At 45.9% G+C, this 14,634-nt stretch overlaps 1 protein-coding gene across 5 annotated transcripts in view; it reads right to left on the bottom strand.

Moving 5' to 3' along the window:
• Nucleotides 1-14,634, bottom strand: part of SLC11A2 (solute carrier family 11 member 2) — a 194,705-nt gene that overhangs the window by 61,318 nt on the left and 118,753 nt on the right. For all 5 annotated transcript variants that reach the window (XM_033935870.1, XM_033935868.1, XM_033935871.1 and 2 more), the window contains 2 exons: nucleotides 12,816-12,971; nucleotides 12,283-12,441 (listed from right to left, as the gene is read on the bottom strand). In XM_033935870.1, the coding sequence (XP_033791761.1) occupies nucleotides 12,283-12,441; nucleotides 12,816-12,971 (315 nt within the window). The remainder of the gene's footprint in view (nucleotides 1-12,282; nucleotides 12,442-12,815; nucleotides 12,972-14,634) is intronic.

The raw sequence follows: 14,634 nt of genomic DNA, 5'->3' as shown, positions 1-14,634 counted from the left end.
TGGAGTGCTCCTGCCTGACTGCCTGGGAGGGGGGGAGGCCTGCCTGCCACTAGGCCTGCCTGTCCTGTCCCCTGTTCTGGCCTACTACTAGACCATCAGAGGGGGGACAGGGTGCAGAGCTTGGCAAGGAGTGTGGAGTTGGGTGCAGAGCCTGGCAGGGAGAATTTGGTTCAGAATGGTTTTTTTCTTGTTTTCCTCCTCTAAATCTAGGGTGCATCTTATGGAGTGAAAAATACTGTAGTACTTTTAGTTTTTGGTCACGAATTTGCATGGGGTTATCTGTGTTCTGGTAGGAATGAATATTGAGTAGCATAGTGTGCTTTGTGTAGTTTAATTTTGTGGTTAACCATTATGTGTTAATATGATTATATTGTGTGTATATATATGTGTGTGTATATATGAAAAATGAATGGAAAAAATGGTGTTACAATTAGTACTATTATGGGGGCGGAGTCTGGGGGGCAGAGATTGGGTAGAGATGGGCGGGGTCTGGCCCACAACTTAGCCCAGTGTTCTTCAACTGCCGGTCTGTGGACCGGTGCCGTTCCACAAAATAATTATTTCCTGGCATCTGCACCCACGGTTTTCACAAAGTGCTAAATTGAATTAGTTGTACTTTTTCACTCATACAATTTCCACATTACCTTATCTAGGATGACTGTCTGATCAAGGCTTCCACACCTCAACAGGCTCCACAAGCCATAACTACAACAGTTCATCTCTTGGAGCTCCTAGGATTTACAGTCGACTACGAGAAATCCCACCTAGATCCTACTCAGTCTCTAAAGTTCAGTGGAGCCCTCTTAAGACAACTCAAACTCACACATTTCTACCTCAACAAAGACTCAATACTCTAATTCAAATCTGCCAAGAGATCTCTTCTTGTTGCTAGTTATCTGCATGTCAAATGTTGCAACTCCTCGGCCACATGGCCTTTACAATACATGTAACTCCATTTGCCAGTCTACATCTCAGGAAGCCTCAATGGACACTTTCAACCCAATGGTCTCAAGCCATAGGATGTCTACCTCAACAACTTACAGTTAACATCACATCTCCAAAAGTCAATTCAGTGGTGGTTACTAACCAATCTCTCCAGGGGTCTTCTATTCCAGATTCCTCCACATCAAAGGATATTGCCTCCATGCTTGGTTGGGAACCCACTTTGATGACCTTCATCCCCAAGGCTCTTGGGAGTCCTCCAGAAAGAGCTTTCCACATCAATTTCCTCAAGCTTTGTGCAGTCTACTTAGCAGGAAATGAGAACAAGTTGAGCAGGCTCCTGCAACCTCACGAGTGGTCCCTCCACTTCAACACTTTACATCATATTTTTGCAGATTGGGGAACCCCGGAAGTGGATCTCTTTATTTCCCCCTACAATCACAAGCTTCCTCTATTCTGCTCCAAACTCTACACCCCAATTGTCTGGAGTTGACGCTTTTCTTCTTTATTGGAGTAACAAGTTCCTTTATGCTTTCCCTCTATTTCCTCTACTCATGAATTCTCTACTCAAGCTTCGCCAGAAACAAATGATTCTTATAGCACCTCAATGGCCATGTCAACCATGATTCCCTCTCTTTCTACAATTCAGCAAAAGGGAATCTATTATACATCTACTATGTTATGTTTCCAACCTTGCTGACACAAAACAAAGGCTCTTTCCTCCATCCCAATCTTGCTTCTCTTTGGGATTCAGCCAGGTACTTGTGACCTGGACTGGCCACTGTTGGAAGCAGGATATTGGGTCAATTTAGCAAGTCCTATGTTCTTATAAACTTAGATTTTGAGCTCTCCAGCTTCAATGGCTTTCAAGCTTGCAGATGGTATATAAGAAATTATAACAATAAAATAAATTAGCACTATATAAATGAACTCAACAGCATGGTATCTCTCTTCCAACCAATAAATGCTTTTGCATTATCTGCACAGCTGTCAGCTATTGCTGAAGCCTCTAGGAAACATTCAACACAGCGCTGCTATCTTTTCAAGTGGACTCGTTTCACCATATGGTGTAATGTTAACTCACTGGATCCGATTACCTGTCCTTTTCCATCGATCCTAGGTTATCTTCTACACCTTTCTAACTCTGGATTAAAAAACAGTTCAGTCAGCATTTATTTCAGTGCCATTAGTGCTTTTCATACGCCACTCGATAAAAAGCAATGGGCTATATGTGCTTTGGTCGTTATATTCATGAAAGGCCATCTTCTTACCAGACCTCCAATCAAGCCACCTCCTGTAGCTTGGGACCTTAATGCCATCTTTTCCGTTCTGATGAAGCATCTTTTTGAACTATTCGTCTTCATCCCTTAACATCTTGCTTGAAAAATAACATTCTTTACTGCTATCACATCTGCATTTTGAGTCAGCGAACTTCAAGCTCTTGTGTCAGATCCACCTTATACAACATTCTACTATGACAGAGTAGCTCTTCGCACTCATCCCAAGTTCTTCCTGAAGATCGTCTCAAGAGTTTCATCTAAATCAGTCCATAGTTCTCCTGGTCATCTTTCCAAGACAACATTCTCACCCTGATGCAGCACCCCATACAATGGACTGTAAACGTGCTCTTATTACTTAGATCGCACCAAACCTCACAGAGCTTCCACACAACTGTACCTGTCTTTCGATCTAAACAAACTTGGAACTCATGTCTCCAACAGAACCATTTCCACATGGATGGCGGACTGTATCTCCTTTTGCTATGCTCGGGTTGGGCTAACGTTTGGAGGCCGTGACACGGCACACAAAGTTTGATCAATTGCGTCTTCAGTAGCTCATCTATATTCCACTTCCTTTGAGAGCATCTGTAATACAGCCACCTGGTCCTCAATTTGTACCTTCACATTCCACTACTGTTTGGAGAATCATTCCAGATGGGATAGTTAGATACGCCAAGCAGTTCTACAAAATCTATTCGCCACTTAGATGCCAACTTCCCTCCAACCCATTTGGTTTCGCCAGGCTCATGATAGGTGTCAATAACCCTCTTCTCAGAAGCATGATCCTGGCAGCTAGGGAGTCCTACATGTGAGAATATGCTGCCTGCTTGTCCTTGGATAAAGCAAAGTTACTTCCCTGCAGCAGATGTTATCCAAGGGCAGCAGGCAGATATTTTCACAACCCTCTCTTCTCCCCTAGTTGGCTACTTAGCTTTGTTACCAAAAGTCCATGAGCTGACATTGGGTGGAAAAGCACCTACTTATGCATGGTACAGGCAGTCTCGAGACTTTTAAAGTACAGTACACTTCTGTACTGTCCTTGCTGGGCTCCGTGGATAACGTCACCCACATGTGAGAATATCTGTCTGCTGCCCTTGGATAACACCTGGTACATGTAACTAAGTGTGCTTTATGCCTTAATACAGCTACATCTAGACTGTGTGCAGAAAATAAAGGATGTCAGGTCATTAGAGGTCAATCAAAACTGGTAGTTTAAGTTTCAACCTAAACTGAATCTGCAGCTGAAATCCATGGTTCAGTTTTGGCTGGAATCAGAACCAAAACCATTACCTTGACCCTGCCAGACCAAACCCCTCCCCCCCTAGTCAGTCTCCCAACCTCCTGAGAGAAAACTTGGCCCATCCACCAGCTCTACCTGCCTTCCCCCTCCCCAGGTCTACCTTCTAAAGGCCCTGGTTTAATGGCTCTTTTGGGGCAGGAGCATCCAACATTGCTCTTGTCCTCGGTGGCTCTGTGTTCAAAATGGAAGCTCAGACAGCAATGAGAGGTCATGGACATCATTTTGGAATTGGGAATGTTATGAGCAGGAGATTTGCTCCTGCTTATACTATTCCCAATTATAAAATGAGGGCCACAATTTCTTGTGGCAGTTTTGAAAGGCTGCCATAGGAAGTCATGACCATTTTGAACATAGAGCCATCAGGGGTGGGGGTGGGGAGATGGCAGATTAATGCAGGATGCTTCTGTCCTGAAAAAGGCCACTAAACCATCAGGGCCTTAGAGAACAGGAAGAGCTGGTGGATAGCTCAGGGAGGAGGGGGGGAAGGGGACTTAAAAAAAAAAAAAAAAAAAATCTCAGGGGGGCGTCTTGCTGCTGCAAAGGCAATGATGATGGCAGCAGGGGCATGGCCATGTTTTCATTTCAAGCTGAAACCTGAAACTGAATTTTGGATTGGTTTTAGTGCTGAATCTGAAGTTGCTGTGTTAGCTTACATAGGACCAGTGGTATTTCCAAGTTTATTATGTGTTATATATACCGCACTGGTTATATATACCGCACTGGTCCTATGCGGTTTACAATCAAAAGAAAGTTTAAAACAACATAAGAAGTGAAATTACATCATATACAGTTCTTTATGCAAAAGATAAAGAATAAAATATAATTTAAAATTAAATTTAAATTCTATTTTATTTAAAATGTACTTCTGTGTCAATATCTGTCAATATCTGTGTCATCAGCTGATGCCACACTTTAGTACTTTTTCTGAGACATTAGCTGCCACTGCTTGTGGGAAGTATGCTGGTACAAAGAGCATAAGTGCTGGGGAGAAAATCTGCACACAAAAAATAAAAATTGCATTGGCAGCTGAGTTGCATATATCTATCTACACATGTGCTGGAATGCTATTCTAATATCCACAATAATCAAATGTAAGGCTTTATCTCACATTCATGCCGTACTTCATTCTCTAGATTTTAACTAGTCTTACTGGTCCTCAGCGGGCCACCAGGCACTCAAACTACTCTCATTGTGCTGGGCTTTATGCTCCCACTCGTCATCGGATTCAGTGCTGTAAATATTTTGATTGTTTTAAATAGTAATAGTTTAAATACACTTAAATGGTCGGTGTGAATGGTGTAAAGAGGGAGTGGGAACCTTGAAAAAGCCCTTAGTATCATATGGGCGAAACATGTTGGTGATATGGTGATTCTACCCCCCGTTCAATAGCGTCTTTAGTACACATTTATTTAAGTGTATTTAAACTATTACTATTTAAAACAATCAAAATATTTACAGCACTGGATCCGATGACGAGTGGGAGTATAAAGCCCAGCACAATGAGAGTAGTTTGAGTGCCTGGTGGCCCGCTGAGGACCAGTAAGACTAGTTAAAATCTAGAGAATGAAGTACGGCATGAATGTGAGATAAAACCTTACATTTGATTATTGTGGATATTGGAGTGTCCTTCATTCAAATTTATTTAATTAGTACCTATAGTTACATGGAATGCTATTCTAAACATAAATACTGGAATAGCAAAGCTTTTATGCAAACAGATGCATTTGAGCACATGCACAGATGTATGTGCAGCTAATTCTGGTATCAATCTGAATGCAAGAAATGACTTCCACTAGAACAGACCCGTGTACATATGCATCCAGTGCATTCTCCTATGTTAATGCACATTTTTTATGCAGGGCCAATTTGCATAATTTCATTACTTCATTGAGAAGCAAAATTTTGATGTTAACTCTAGGAAGCCTTGTACTAACCACTGGCATAGAGCTCTAAACCAGTGACCCGCAAACTTTTTTTTTTTTGCTCCAGCACACTAACAGAGCAAATGTTTTTCTATGGCACAGCCACAATCCTGCCCCACTCCACCCCCTAGCCCTGCCCCACACAAACCTAGTTTCATTTTCCCTGAGTACAGGATCAGGTCTGGCCTCTAAGCATGTGCGGACATCGACATGATGACATAGCACACATGCGTCAATGTAATGATAACTTATTCCAGGGACAGCAGGCAGATATCCTTAACGCATGGGTGACGTCACCGACGGAGCCCCGGTACGGACATTTTTTACTAGAAAGTTCTAGTTGGCCGCACAGCACATGCGCGAGTGCCTTCCCGCCCGACGGAGGAGTGCGTGGTCCCCAGTTAAGATAAGCCAGCTAAGAAGCCAACCCGGGGAGGTGGGTGGGTCGTAAGAATATCTGCCTGCTGTCCCTGGATAACACTTGTTACGGTAAGTAACTGTGCTTTATCCCAGGACAAGCAGGCAGCATATTCTTAACGCATGGGTGACCTCTAAGCTAACAGAGAGGGAGGAGGGATGGTTGGCCATTAGGAAAATAAATTGTGTAACACAGATTGGCCGAAGTGCCCATCCCGTCTGGAGAAGGTATCCAGACAGTAGTGAGTAGTGAATGTGTGAACTGAGGACCAAGTGGCCGCCTTGCAGATTTCCTCGATGGGCGTGGAACGGAGGAAAACCACAGAAGCAGCCATAGCTCTGACCCTGTGGGCCGTGACAGCACCTTCCAGTGAGAGACCGGCCCGAGCATAACAGAACGCAATGCAGGCAGCAAGCCAGTTGGAAAGCGTCCGTTTGGAGACAGGACGACCTAGACGGTTAATATCGAAGGACAAAAGGAGCTGAGGAGATGAGCGGTGAGCCCTGGTACGGTCAAGGTAGTAAGCAAGGGCACGCTTACAGTCCAGCATGTGCAATGCCTGTTCCCCAGGATGAGAATGGGGCTTAGGGGAAAACACAATGGACTGGTTGAGGTGAAATTCCGAGACCACCTTGGGAAGGAATTTAGGATGGGTACGCAGAACCACCTTGTCAAGGTGAAAAACAGTGAAAGGTGGGTCGGCGACCAGTGCATGCAGCTCACTAACCCTCCTGGCAGAGGTGATGGCAATGAGGAAAAGCACCTTCCATGTAAGAAATTTGAGTGAAGTTGTGGCAAGAGGCTCAAACGGAGGTTTCATGAGTGCTGATAAAACCACATTCAGGTCCCAGACGACTGGAGGAGGCTTCAGAGGTAGTTTGACATTGAAGAGGCCTCTCATGAACCGGGAAACCAGGGAATGAGCAGTAAGAGGTTTTCCGAGGATAGGCTCATGGAACGCAGTGATGACACTGAGGTGGACTCTGATGGAGGTCGACTTGAGGCCAGCGTCGGAGAGAGAGAGCAAATAGTCCAGTACGGTTTCCACCGCCAATGAGGTGGGATCGTGATGATGAAGCAGACACCAAGAGGAGAACCGGGTCCACTTCTGATGGTAACATTGGAGGGTGGCCAGTTTCCTGGAGGCATCCGGAATGCGACGGATAGGCTGAGATAGATTCTCTGGAGAGGTCAGCCCGAGAGAAACCAAGCTGTCAGGTGGAGCGAGGACAGATTGGGATGTAGTAGAGACTGATGCTGTTGAGTAAGTAGAGTAGGAAACACAGGAAGAGGAATGGGCTCCCTGGAGCTGAGCTGGAGCAGGAGGGAGAACCAGTGTTGGCGAGGCCATCGAGGGGCGATGAGAATCATGGTGGCTTTGTCCCTGCGGAGTTTGAATAACGTCCGCAACATCAGAGGTAGAGGAGGAAAGGCATAGAGGAACCGATCCGTCCAGTTGAGCAGGAATGCATCCGGGGCCAGACGATGAGGAGAGAAGAGTCTGGAACAGAAAAGGGGCAGCTGATGGTTGTGAGGAGCTGCAAAGAGGTCCACCTGAGGAGTGCCCCACCGAGCAAAGATGGAGCGGAGTGTGGGAGGATCCAGAGTCCACTCGTGAGGTTGAAGGATGCGGCTGAGATTGTCGGCCAGGGAGTTCTGTTCGCCCTGGATATAGACAGCCTTGAGGAAGAGACTGCGGGCCGTGGCCCAGGTCCAGATGCGGATGGCCTCCTGACAGAGGAGGGGAGATCCGGTGCCGCCTTGCTTGTTTATGTAGTACATGGCGACTTGGTTGTCTGTGCACAGGAGAAGAACCTGAGGGTAGAGAAGGTGCTGGAAGGCCTTGAGGGCATAGAACATGGCCCTGAGTTCCAGGAAATTGATGTGATGTTGACGTTCCTGAGGGGTCCAGAGTCCCTGAGTGCGAAGGTCTCCCAGGTGAGCTCCCCATGCATAGGGGGAGGCATCTGTGGTTATGATCCTGGAGTGAGGGGGTAGATGAAAGAGTAGACCCCTGGAAAGATTGGAGGAGTTTAACCACCATTGAAGAGATTGCTGAAGAGACGATGTCACAGAGATGGGATGAGAAAGAGGATCCGTGGTCTGTGACCATTGGTTGGCTAGAGTCCACTGAGGTGTCCTGAGGTGGAGTCGCGCCAGAGGAAGCACATGGACCGTCGATGCCATGTGGCCCAGGAGGACCATCATCTGCCGAGCTGGAATGGAGTGACGGAGGAGCACCTGACGGCAGAGGTGGAGCAGAGTTCGTTGGCGGTCGGAGGGGAGAAACGCCCTCATCAGAGTGGTGTCGAGAACGGCTCCAATGAACTGAAGTCACTGTGTGGGAAGTAGAAGCGACTTGGGGTAGTTGATCTCGAACCCCAGGAGATGGAGGAAGGAGATGGTGTACTGGGTGGCTTGTAGCACAAGTGGAGACGTAGGTGCTTTTACCAACCAATCGTCCAAGTAGGGGAACACCTGGAGGTTGTGAGACCTGAGAAAGGCCGCCACCACAATAAGGCACTTGGTGAACACTCAGGGCGATGATGCGAGGCCAAAGGGTAGCACCTTGTACTGATAGTGGCGGTGCTGTATCTGAAATCGGAGGTAGCGACGTGAATTCAGATGGATTGGAATGTGAGTGTAGGCCTCTTTGAGGTCCAGGGAACATAGCCAGTCTTGTGGAGAGAGAAGAGGATAAAGCGTGGCCAGGGAGAGCATTCTGAACTTTTCCTTGACCAGACACTTGTTGAGATCCCGGAGATCGAGGATGGGACGAAGGTCTCCTGTCTTCTTGGGAACCAGGAAGTAGCGGGAGTAGAATCCCTGGCCCCTTTGGTCTGTGGGAACCTCTTCGATGGCACTGAGGAGAAGGAGGGATTGGACCTCCCTTAGGAGGAGAAGGGACTGGGAGGAGTGGGCCGCAGACTCTATAGGAGGGTTGTCTGGTGGGAGAGTCTGGAAGTTGAGAGAGTAGCCGTGGCGGATGATGTTGAGGACCCACAGGTCTGATGTGATGACCTCCCAACGGTTGAGGAAGAGTTGGAGACGTCCTCCGATTGGTTGAGGAAGAGGTAATGATGGTGGAAGACTGGCTATGCCCTGGAGAAAGGAGTCAAAAGGGCTGAGATGGTTTTGACGGAGGAAGAGGCTTGGCAGGTTGGTGAGATTGAGAGCGAGCCTGAGTGTGTTGTGGTTGACGAGGTCTGCGAGGCTGCTGTTGAGGCGGGTTGAGAGGCCGGGCCGAGAACCTGCGCTGGTAAGAGGATTGTTGTCTATAAGGACGAGCAGGTGGGGCCTTCTTTTTAGGTTTTATTAGAGTGTCCCATCTGGTCTCATGTGCTGAGAGCTTCTGGGTGGTTGAATCCAGGGACTCCCCAAAAAGTTCGTCCCCAAGACAGGGTGCGTTAGCTAGGCGGTCTTGGTGGTTGATGTCAAGATCAGATACCCTCAACCAGGCCAGACGCCGCATGGCAACAGCTATGGCGGATGCTCGGGAGGTCAGCTCAAATGAATCATAAATAGAGCGCACCATGAATTTCCGCAGTTGAAGGAGGCTGGAAATTTGTTGTTGAAAGGCTGGAACTTTGCGGTCAGGTATGTATTTTTGTAGGGCGGATAGTTGTTGTACGAGATGCTTCATATAAAATGAGAAGTGAAATGTGTAATTATTCGCCCTGTTGGCTAGCATGGCATTTTGATAGAGGCATTTGCCAAACTTATTCAACGTTTTGCCTTCTCTGCCAGGAGGGGTGGAGGCATAAACACTGGAGCCCTGAGTTTTCTTTAATGTAGACTCAACTAGGAGAGACTCATGGGGCAATTGAGGTTTGTCAAAGCCCGGAATTGGGATGACCCTGTATAGGCTGTCAAGTTTACGAGGAGCTCCGGGGACAGTGAGTGGATTTTCCCAATTTTTATAATAAGTTTCCCGCAGTATGTCATGGACGGGTAACTTGAGGAACTCTTTGGGAGGTTGTTCAAAGTCTAAGGCATCCAGAAAGGCCTGGGACTTTTTGGAGTCGGACTCTAAAGGAATAGAAAGAGCCACTGACATCTCCCTGAGGAATTTGGTGAAAGAGGATTGCTCAGGCTTGGAAGCGGTATCAATCACTGAGGGTTCCTCGTCTGTGGATGATGCGTCCTCCTCGGTACTGGGTGGGGATTCTTCCCATAAGTCCGGGTCCCTGATATCAGTGTGCGCACGCTGAGATGTCGGGGTGGAAGGCTCGGTGTGGCGGGTCTTAGAAAGAGACTTGCCAGAGCGCATGGAGACGGTACCGGGAGAGGAAGACCGGTGCTGATCCCGGTCCCGGGAAGAGCGGTGCCGTTCAGGGTCTCGGGGAGACCGGTGCCCTTCCTGGTCCCGAGGGGGATCGACCTCAGAGCGGGTCTGTACCACAGGATGAGAACGGGGTGGTTGAGCCGAGAGGACTGGCATGGAAGTGTTGAGTGGCACCGAGGGGGTGGACACCGGTGGGATGGTGCGAGGCTCGGGCCGGTCTGGTACCGAAAGAAGTGGAGCCAAGAGGGTCGGTAACAGGTACTGGAGTTGTTGCTGCAGCTGTTCCTGCAATTTGTCATGGAGTATGGCCGCGATGCGGTCATCCAGGGGTGGCACCGGGACCGCTTTTTTCTTTTTCGGTTCCATAGGTGCTGCTCCACACCCCGGCGATGAGGAGGCCGATGACGAGGCACTCACCGAGATCGGGGCGGAACGTTTGCGGGGTCGGCGTGAGGCCGGGAGGACCGGCGTCGCCACTGTGGCAGGCGGGCGCTCAAGGGAGGTGGAAGGCTTCTTAGCCGGCTTACCTGGTGCCAGCGACCCCGAGGAAGGATCAGGCGTCGTCGAAGTGGTCGGTGCCGTCTTTTGCGGTACCGTCGATGTCGCGGCAGGTTCCATAGCAGATCCGGTACCGAAAAGGATGTTCTGCTGGATCTGCCGATTTTTTAAGGTGCGTTTCTTAAGAGTGGCACAGCGGGTGCAGGTGTCAGCCCGATGCTCTGGACCCAAACACTGTAGGCACCAATTGTGTGGGTCAGTGAGGGAGATCGGGTGTGCACACCGCTGGCACTTCTTAAAGCCCGGTTGATGGGGCATGAAGGGAAACACGGCCTCCGCAAAATCAAAACCGGAGGCCTGTATGGTGGCAACATGCCCCGCTGGGGCCTGTTTCAAAAAATAGAGAAAATCGAGAGATTTTTTTTTTTTTTTTGAATCGAATAAAAAAGAGAACCCGAAGTGGGAAAAAGAGAAAAAACGAGAAAAAAGCGCGAGCGGGAAGGCAAAAAGGATGTTTTCAACGGCCGTTGAAACCACATGCGTCTTCTTCGCTCTGCGGAAACGAAGAAACTGGGGACCACGCACTCCTCCGTCGGGCGGGAAGGCACTCGCGCATGCGCGGTGCAGCCAACTAGAACTTTCTAGTAAAAAATGTCCGTACCGGGCTCCGTTGGTGACGTCACCCATGCGTTAAGAATATGCTGCCTGCTTGTCCTGGAATAAGTTATCATTACATTGACGTCCGCACATGCTTGGAGGCACCTCAGACACAGCCCCAAGCTCACGGAAAACGAGATGAGGTTCGTGTGGGGGCAGAGAGGAGAAGAGGCGCCAATGCCAAAGTGACATTCATGTGTCCTTCAATCCCTTGTGGCACACCCAGAATCTCACCATGGCACACAGTTTGCGATTCACTGCTCTAAACACAAAAGAGTTCTCCTCAGAGAGATTATTACTGAGATCAACTATTTTCTTTCTTTCTTATATTGATACTGTATTATTTTTGGGTTTTGTTTGGTTGATAGTTTTAAAATTTTGAGTATTTTGATCATATAAATTTATTGTTGCAGTGATTTGGTCCTAAAATGTGCTTTCTTATGTCTATGTGATCTGATTCTTGTTTTTAAGATCTGGCACCCTTCTCCACATTTTATGATTACCATTCTTCCTTCTCTTCTTCATCTTTTGCCTTCAGACTATCTTTGAAATTATTTTTTAAAGCTCATTTATATTTTCCAATAACGCTATCATTTGATCATTTTATTCTGACCTTAGGGAAAGGGTGTCAGTTCCTAAAAGCTGGTTAAGAAACAGTCTAACAAAAAAGGTATCTTATTTCTTGCTTTTTACATGGTTATTGCAGTACTTTTACCTAAGAAACTCAAGTAACTAAAATGAGACCCACAGCCTGTGGCCCTCTTCTAGCTCAGTTTGATTGGATTAGATTTTATTGCTTTATATACTACTTAGGCGCAGAGCCATTAAAAGCCATAGGGGAGGGAACGGGTCTTCCACCTCATGCTACTTTGAGTGGTCCCTTGCATTGGTAAATTGTATTGCATAACCTGGGTAACTTATTCTAGATAAAGGAGAAACACAATAGCACCATTTGTGTTAGCAGAACTTGTGTGACTTACCACCTGACTGTTTGACTGGCCAAAGAATGCTTCAGCAAACACTGAGACTACAAAGACATTGATGATGAAAGACACAAAGAGAGCAACGCTGGACTCGATAAAAAAATACTTATTGGCTTCTCTCACTTCTTTTTTGTTTGCACGGTTCACTTCCCTAGACTGGAAAAAGACAAGTTGGTTTTTGAGAGTTTGTTTTATTGCTTTAAGTTGATCTTAACAAATAGGTACATTAAACACATCTTGACGTGGGAAAACAGAAAGTAGGCTATAATGTAAATCAATATACTGTATGTGTTTTAGAAAGCGACAAATTTAACATCAATGTGACAGAGAACACTAGATGAGATTTAAAAAAAGTTGGATGAGGATTGAGTTAGGCTATCTATGGCTGTTCCCAGGTGACAGCTGGATAAGGAGGCAGACAGGAGGGTACTAAGAAGTGAGACAAATAATGATGGCTCCCTGACAGAATACTGAATGGGAAGACAAAAGGAAAGACTTGTACTGAAGAATTCACAGTAAAATTGTATTACCTTAACCAGTGCAGAATGGAGATACATGTTATGAGGCATTATGACAGCTCCCACAATCCCCACAGCCTGCTCAAGCTGAGGTGGCCCACAGTCTTTACAATATGGAATAAACATGCCCTTTAATAGCTCAACCTGGTTTGGTTTCACTCTTACATACTGTAAAAGAAGAACAAAGCCATTGATAACTTAAGATTTTTGCACATCACTGTCATAGAATTATGAAAAAAAAAGTAATCCACAAAATGACAAGCAGCCAACACTTATCTTTGCACACAGCCCAAGCCCGACAGGATCCATTTCACTGAATGTATCAAGCTTCCTCAGGGGGTCTCAATAGGCTGTTGCTTTCAAACATCTTGTGAATAAACAAGCTAAGAGTAAAATGAATACTACCCAAGTATAGTTCTGTGTATCATTGTGTGCTGTGTATCACTATTGGCAAAATGCTAAATATAGATTGCCAATTGAATCTGATTTTCCCTCTACATGCTGGAAGTAAATGTTAAATTTTAATGCTAAATTTTACTGACATGCATATGTCATTGTTGACTAAGTGCTGTATTAAAATACCCAATTAAATCTGCATTTCCTTCTCTTTAAATATACATTGTTTCCTGGCATGTTGATACTACTATGAAACTAGGTTACGTCAAGAAGAGTTTAAACAAGTGAACCTCCTACTATACTAGATTATAACACAAACAAGCTATAAACATGAAATAATGATATAATGTGCTTCTGCCTAATAAACTGCCACTTTAAAAAAAAAAAAATAAAATAAAAATGGTGCTGTTAGGACCAAATGCCACATATTTACATCCAGCAATGTTAGCGCAGAGGTGATTAGAGTATTATATGTAAAGCGCATGTTTGATGTTTGATATGACAGCAGCGTCATTGGTAGAAAGTACATCATGTATTAAAACGGGTCCACTTCTGTTGATAACATTGCTGAGTAGAAAGCTTTCTGGAAGCAACTATAATGATAACATCAGATAGATTAGGATCTACTGACGTCAGGTCGAGAGATACCAAGCTGTGAGGTGTAGCGATTTCAGATTGGAATGTAAAAGAGACATTTGATTCTGAATGAGCAAAGATGGAAAGATCTGCAAGGGAATTGGATCCCTGGGACTCAGCTTAAGTAGAAGGGAATACAAATATTTTCTGGGCCACCGAGGAGCTATTAGGATCATGGTGGCTAACTCTTGTCTTGAGTTTGACCAACGTTTTGAGAATGAAAGGGATTAGCGTGGCTCACTGTAATGGTGAAAGAAGTGATCAGAGACAAGACAACTTTGTTTAAGGAATGGAAAAGCTCAACACCGGACAAAAACTGGAAAAAGCACAAACAGCATCAAAGCAGAGACTACGAGGAAAAAATAGCCAAGGAGGCGAAAAACTTCAAGCCGTTCTTTCGATATATTAAGGGGAAACAACCCGCAAAGGAAGCGGTCATGTAATTTTGGGAGGGTTGAAGTTGAGACTGGAAAGTTGACTTCGAACCCTAGCTGTTGAAGAAATGTTATCATTAATTGTGTTGTGGAAAGTACTTCTTGAGATGAGGCAGCTTTTATCAGCCAATCATCCAGATACATAAATAATTGCAATCCACAAGTATGTACGGTTGCTGCTATGACTACTAAGCACTTGGTAAATACTCTTGAAGAAGATGCCAGGCCGAATTGCAGAACTTTGTACTAAAAATGTTGATGAGCTAAGTGAAAGCGTAGAAACTTTCTGTGAGCAGGATTTATGTATACGTGCGTGTAAGCCTCTTTGAGGTCTAGAGAACATAGCCATTCATTTCACTCTAGAA

Source organism: Geotrypetes seraphini, chromosome 3 (genome assembly GCF_902459505.1).
Source record: "Geotrypetes seraphini chromosome 3, aGeoSer1.1, whole genome shotgun sequence".
Classification (NCBI taxonomy): Eukaryota; Metazoa; Chordata; class Amphibia; order Gymnophiona; family Dermophiidae; genus Geotrypetes; species Geotrypetes seraphini.
Note: the sequence above shows the minus strand (reverse complement) of the source record. Positions and strands in the feature narration are given on the sequence as shown.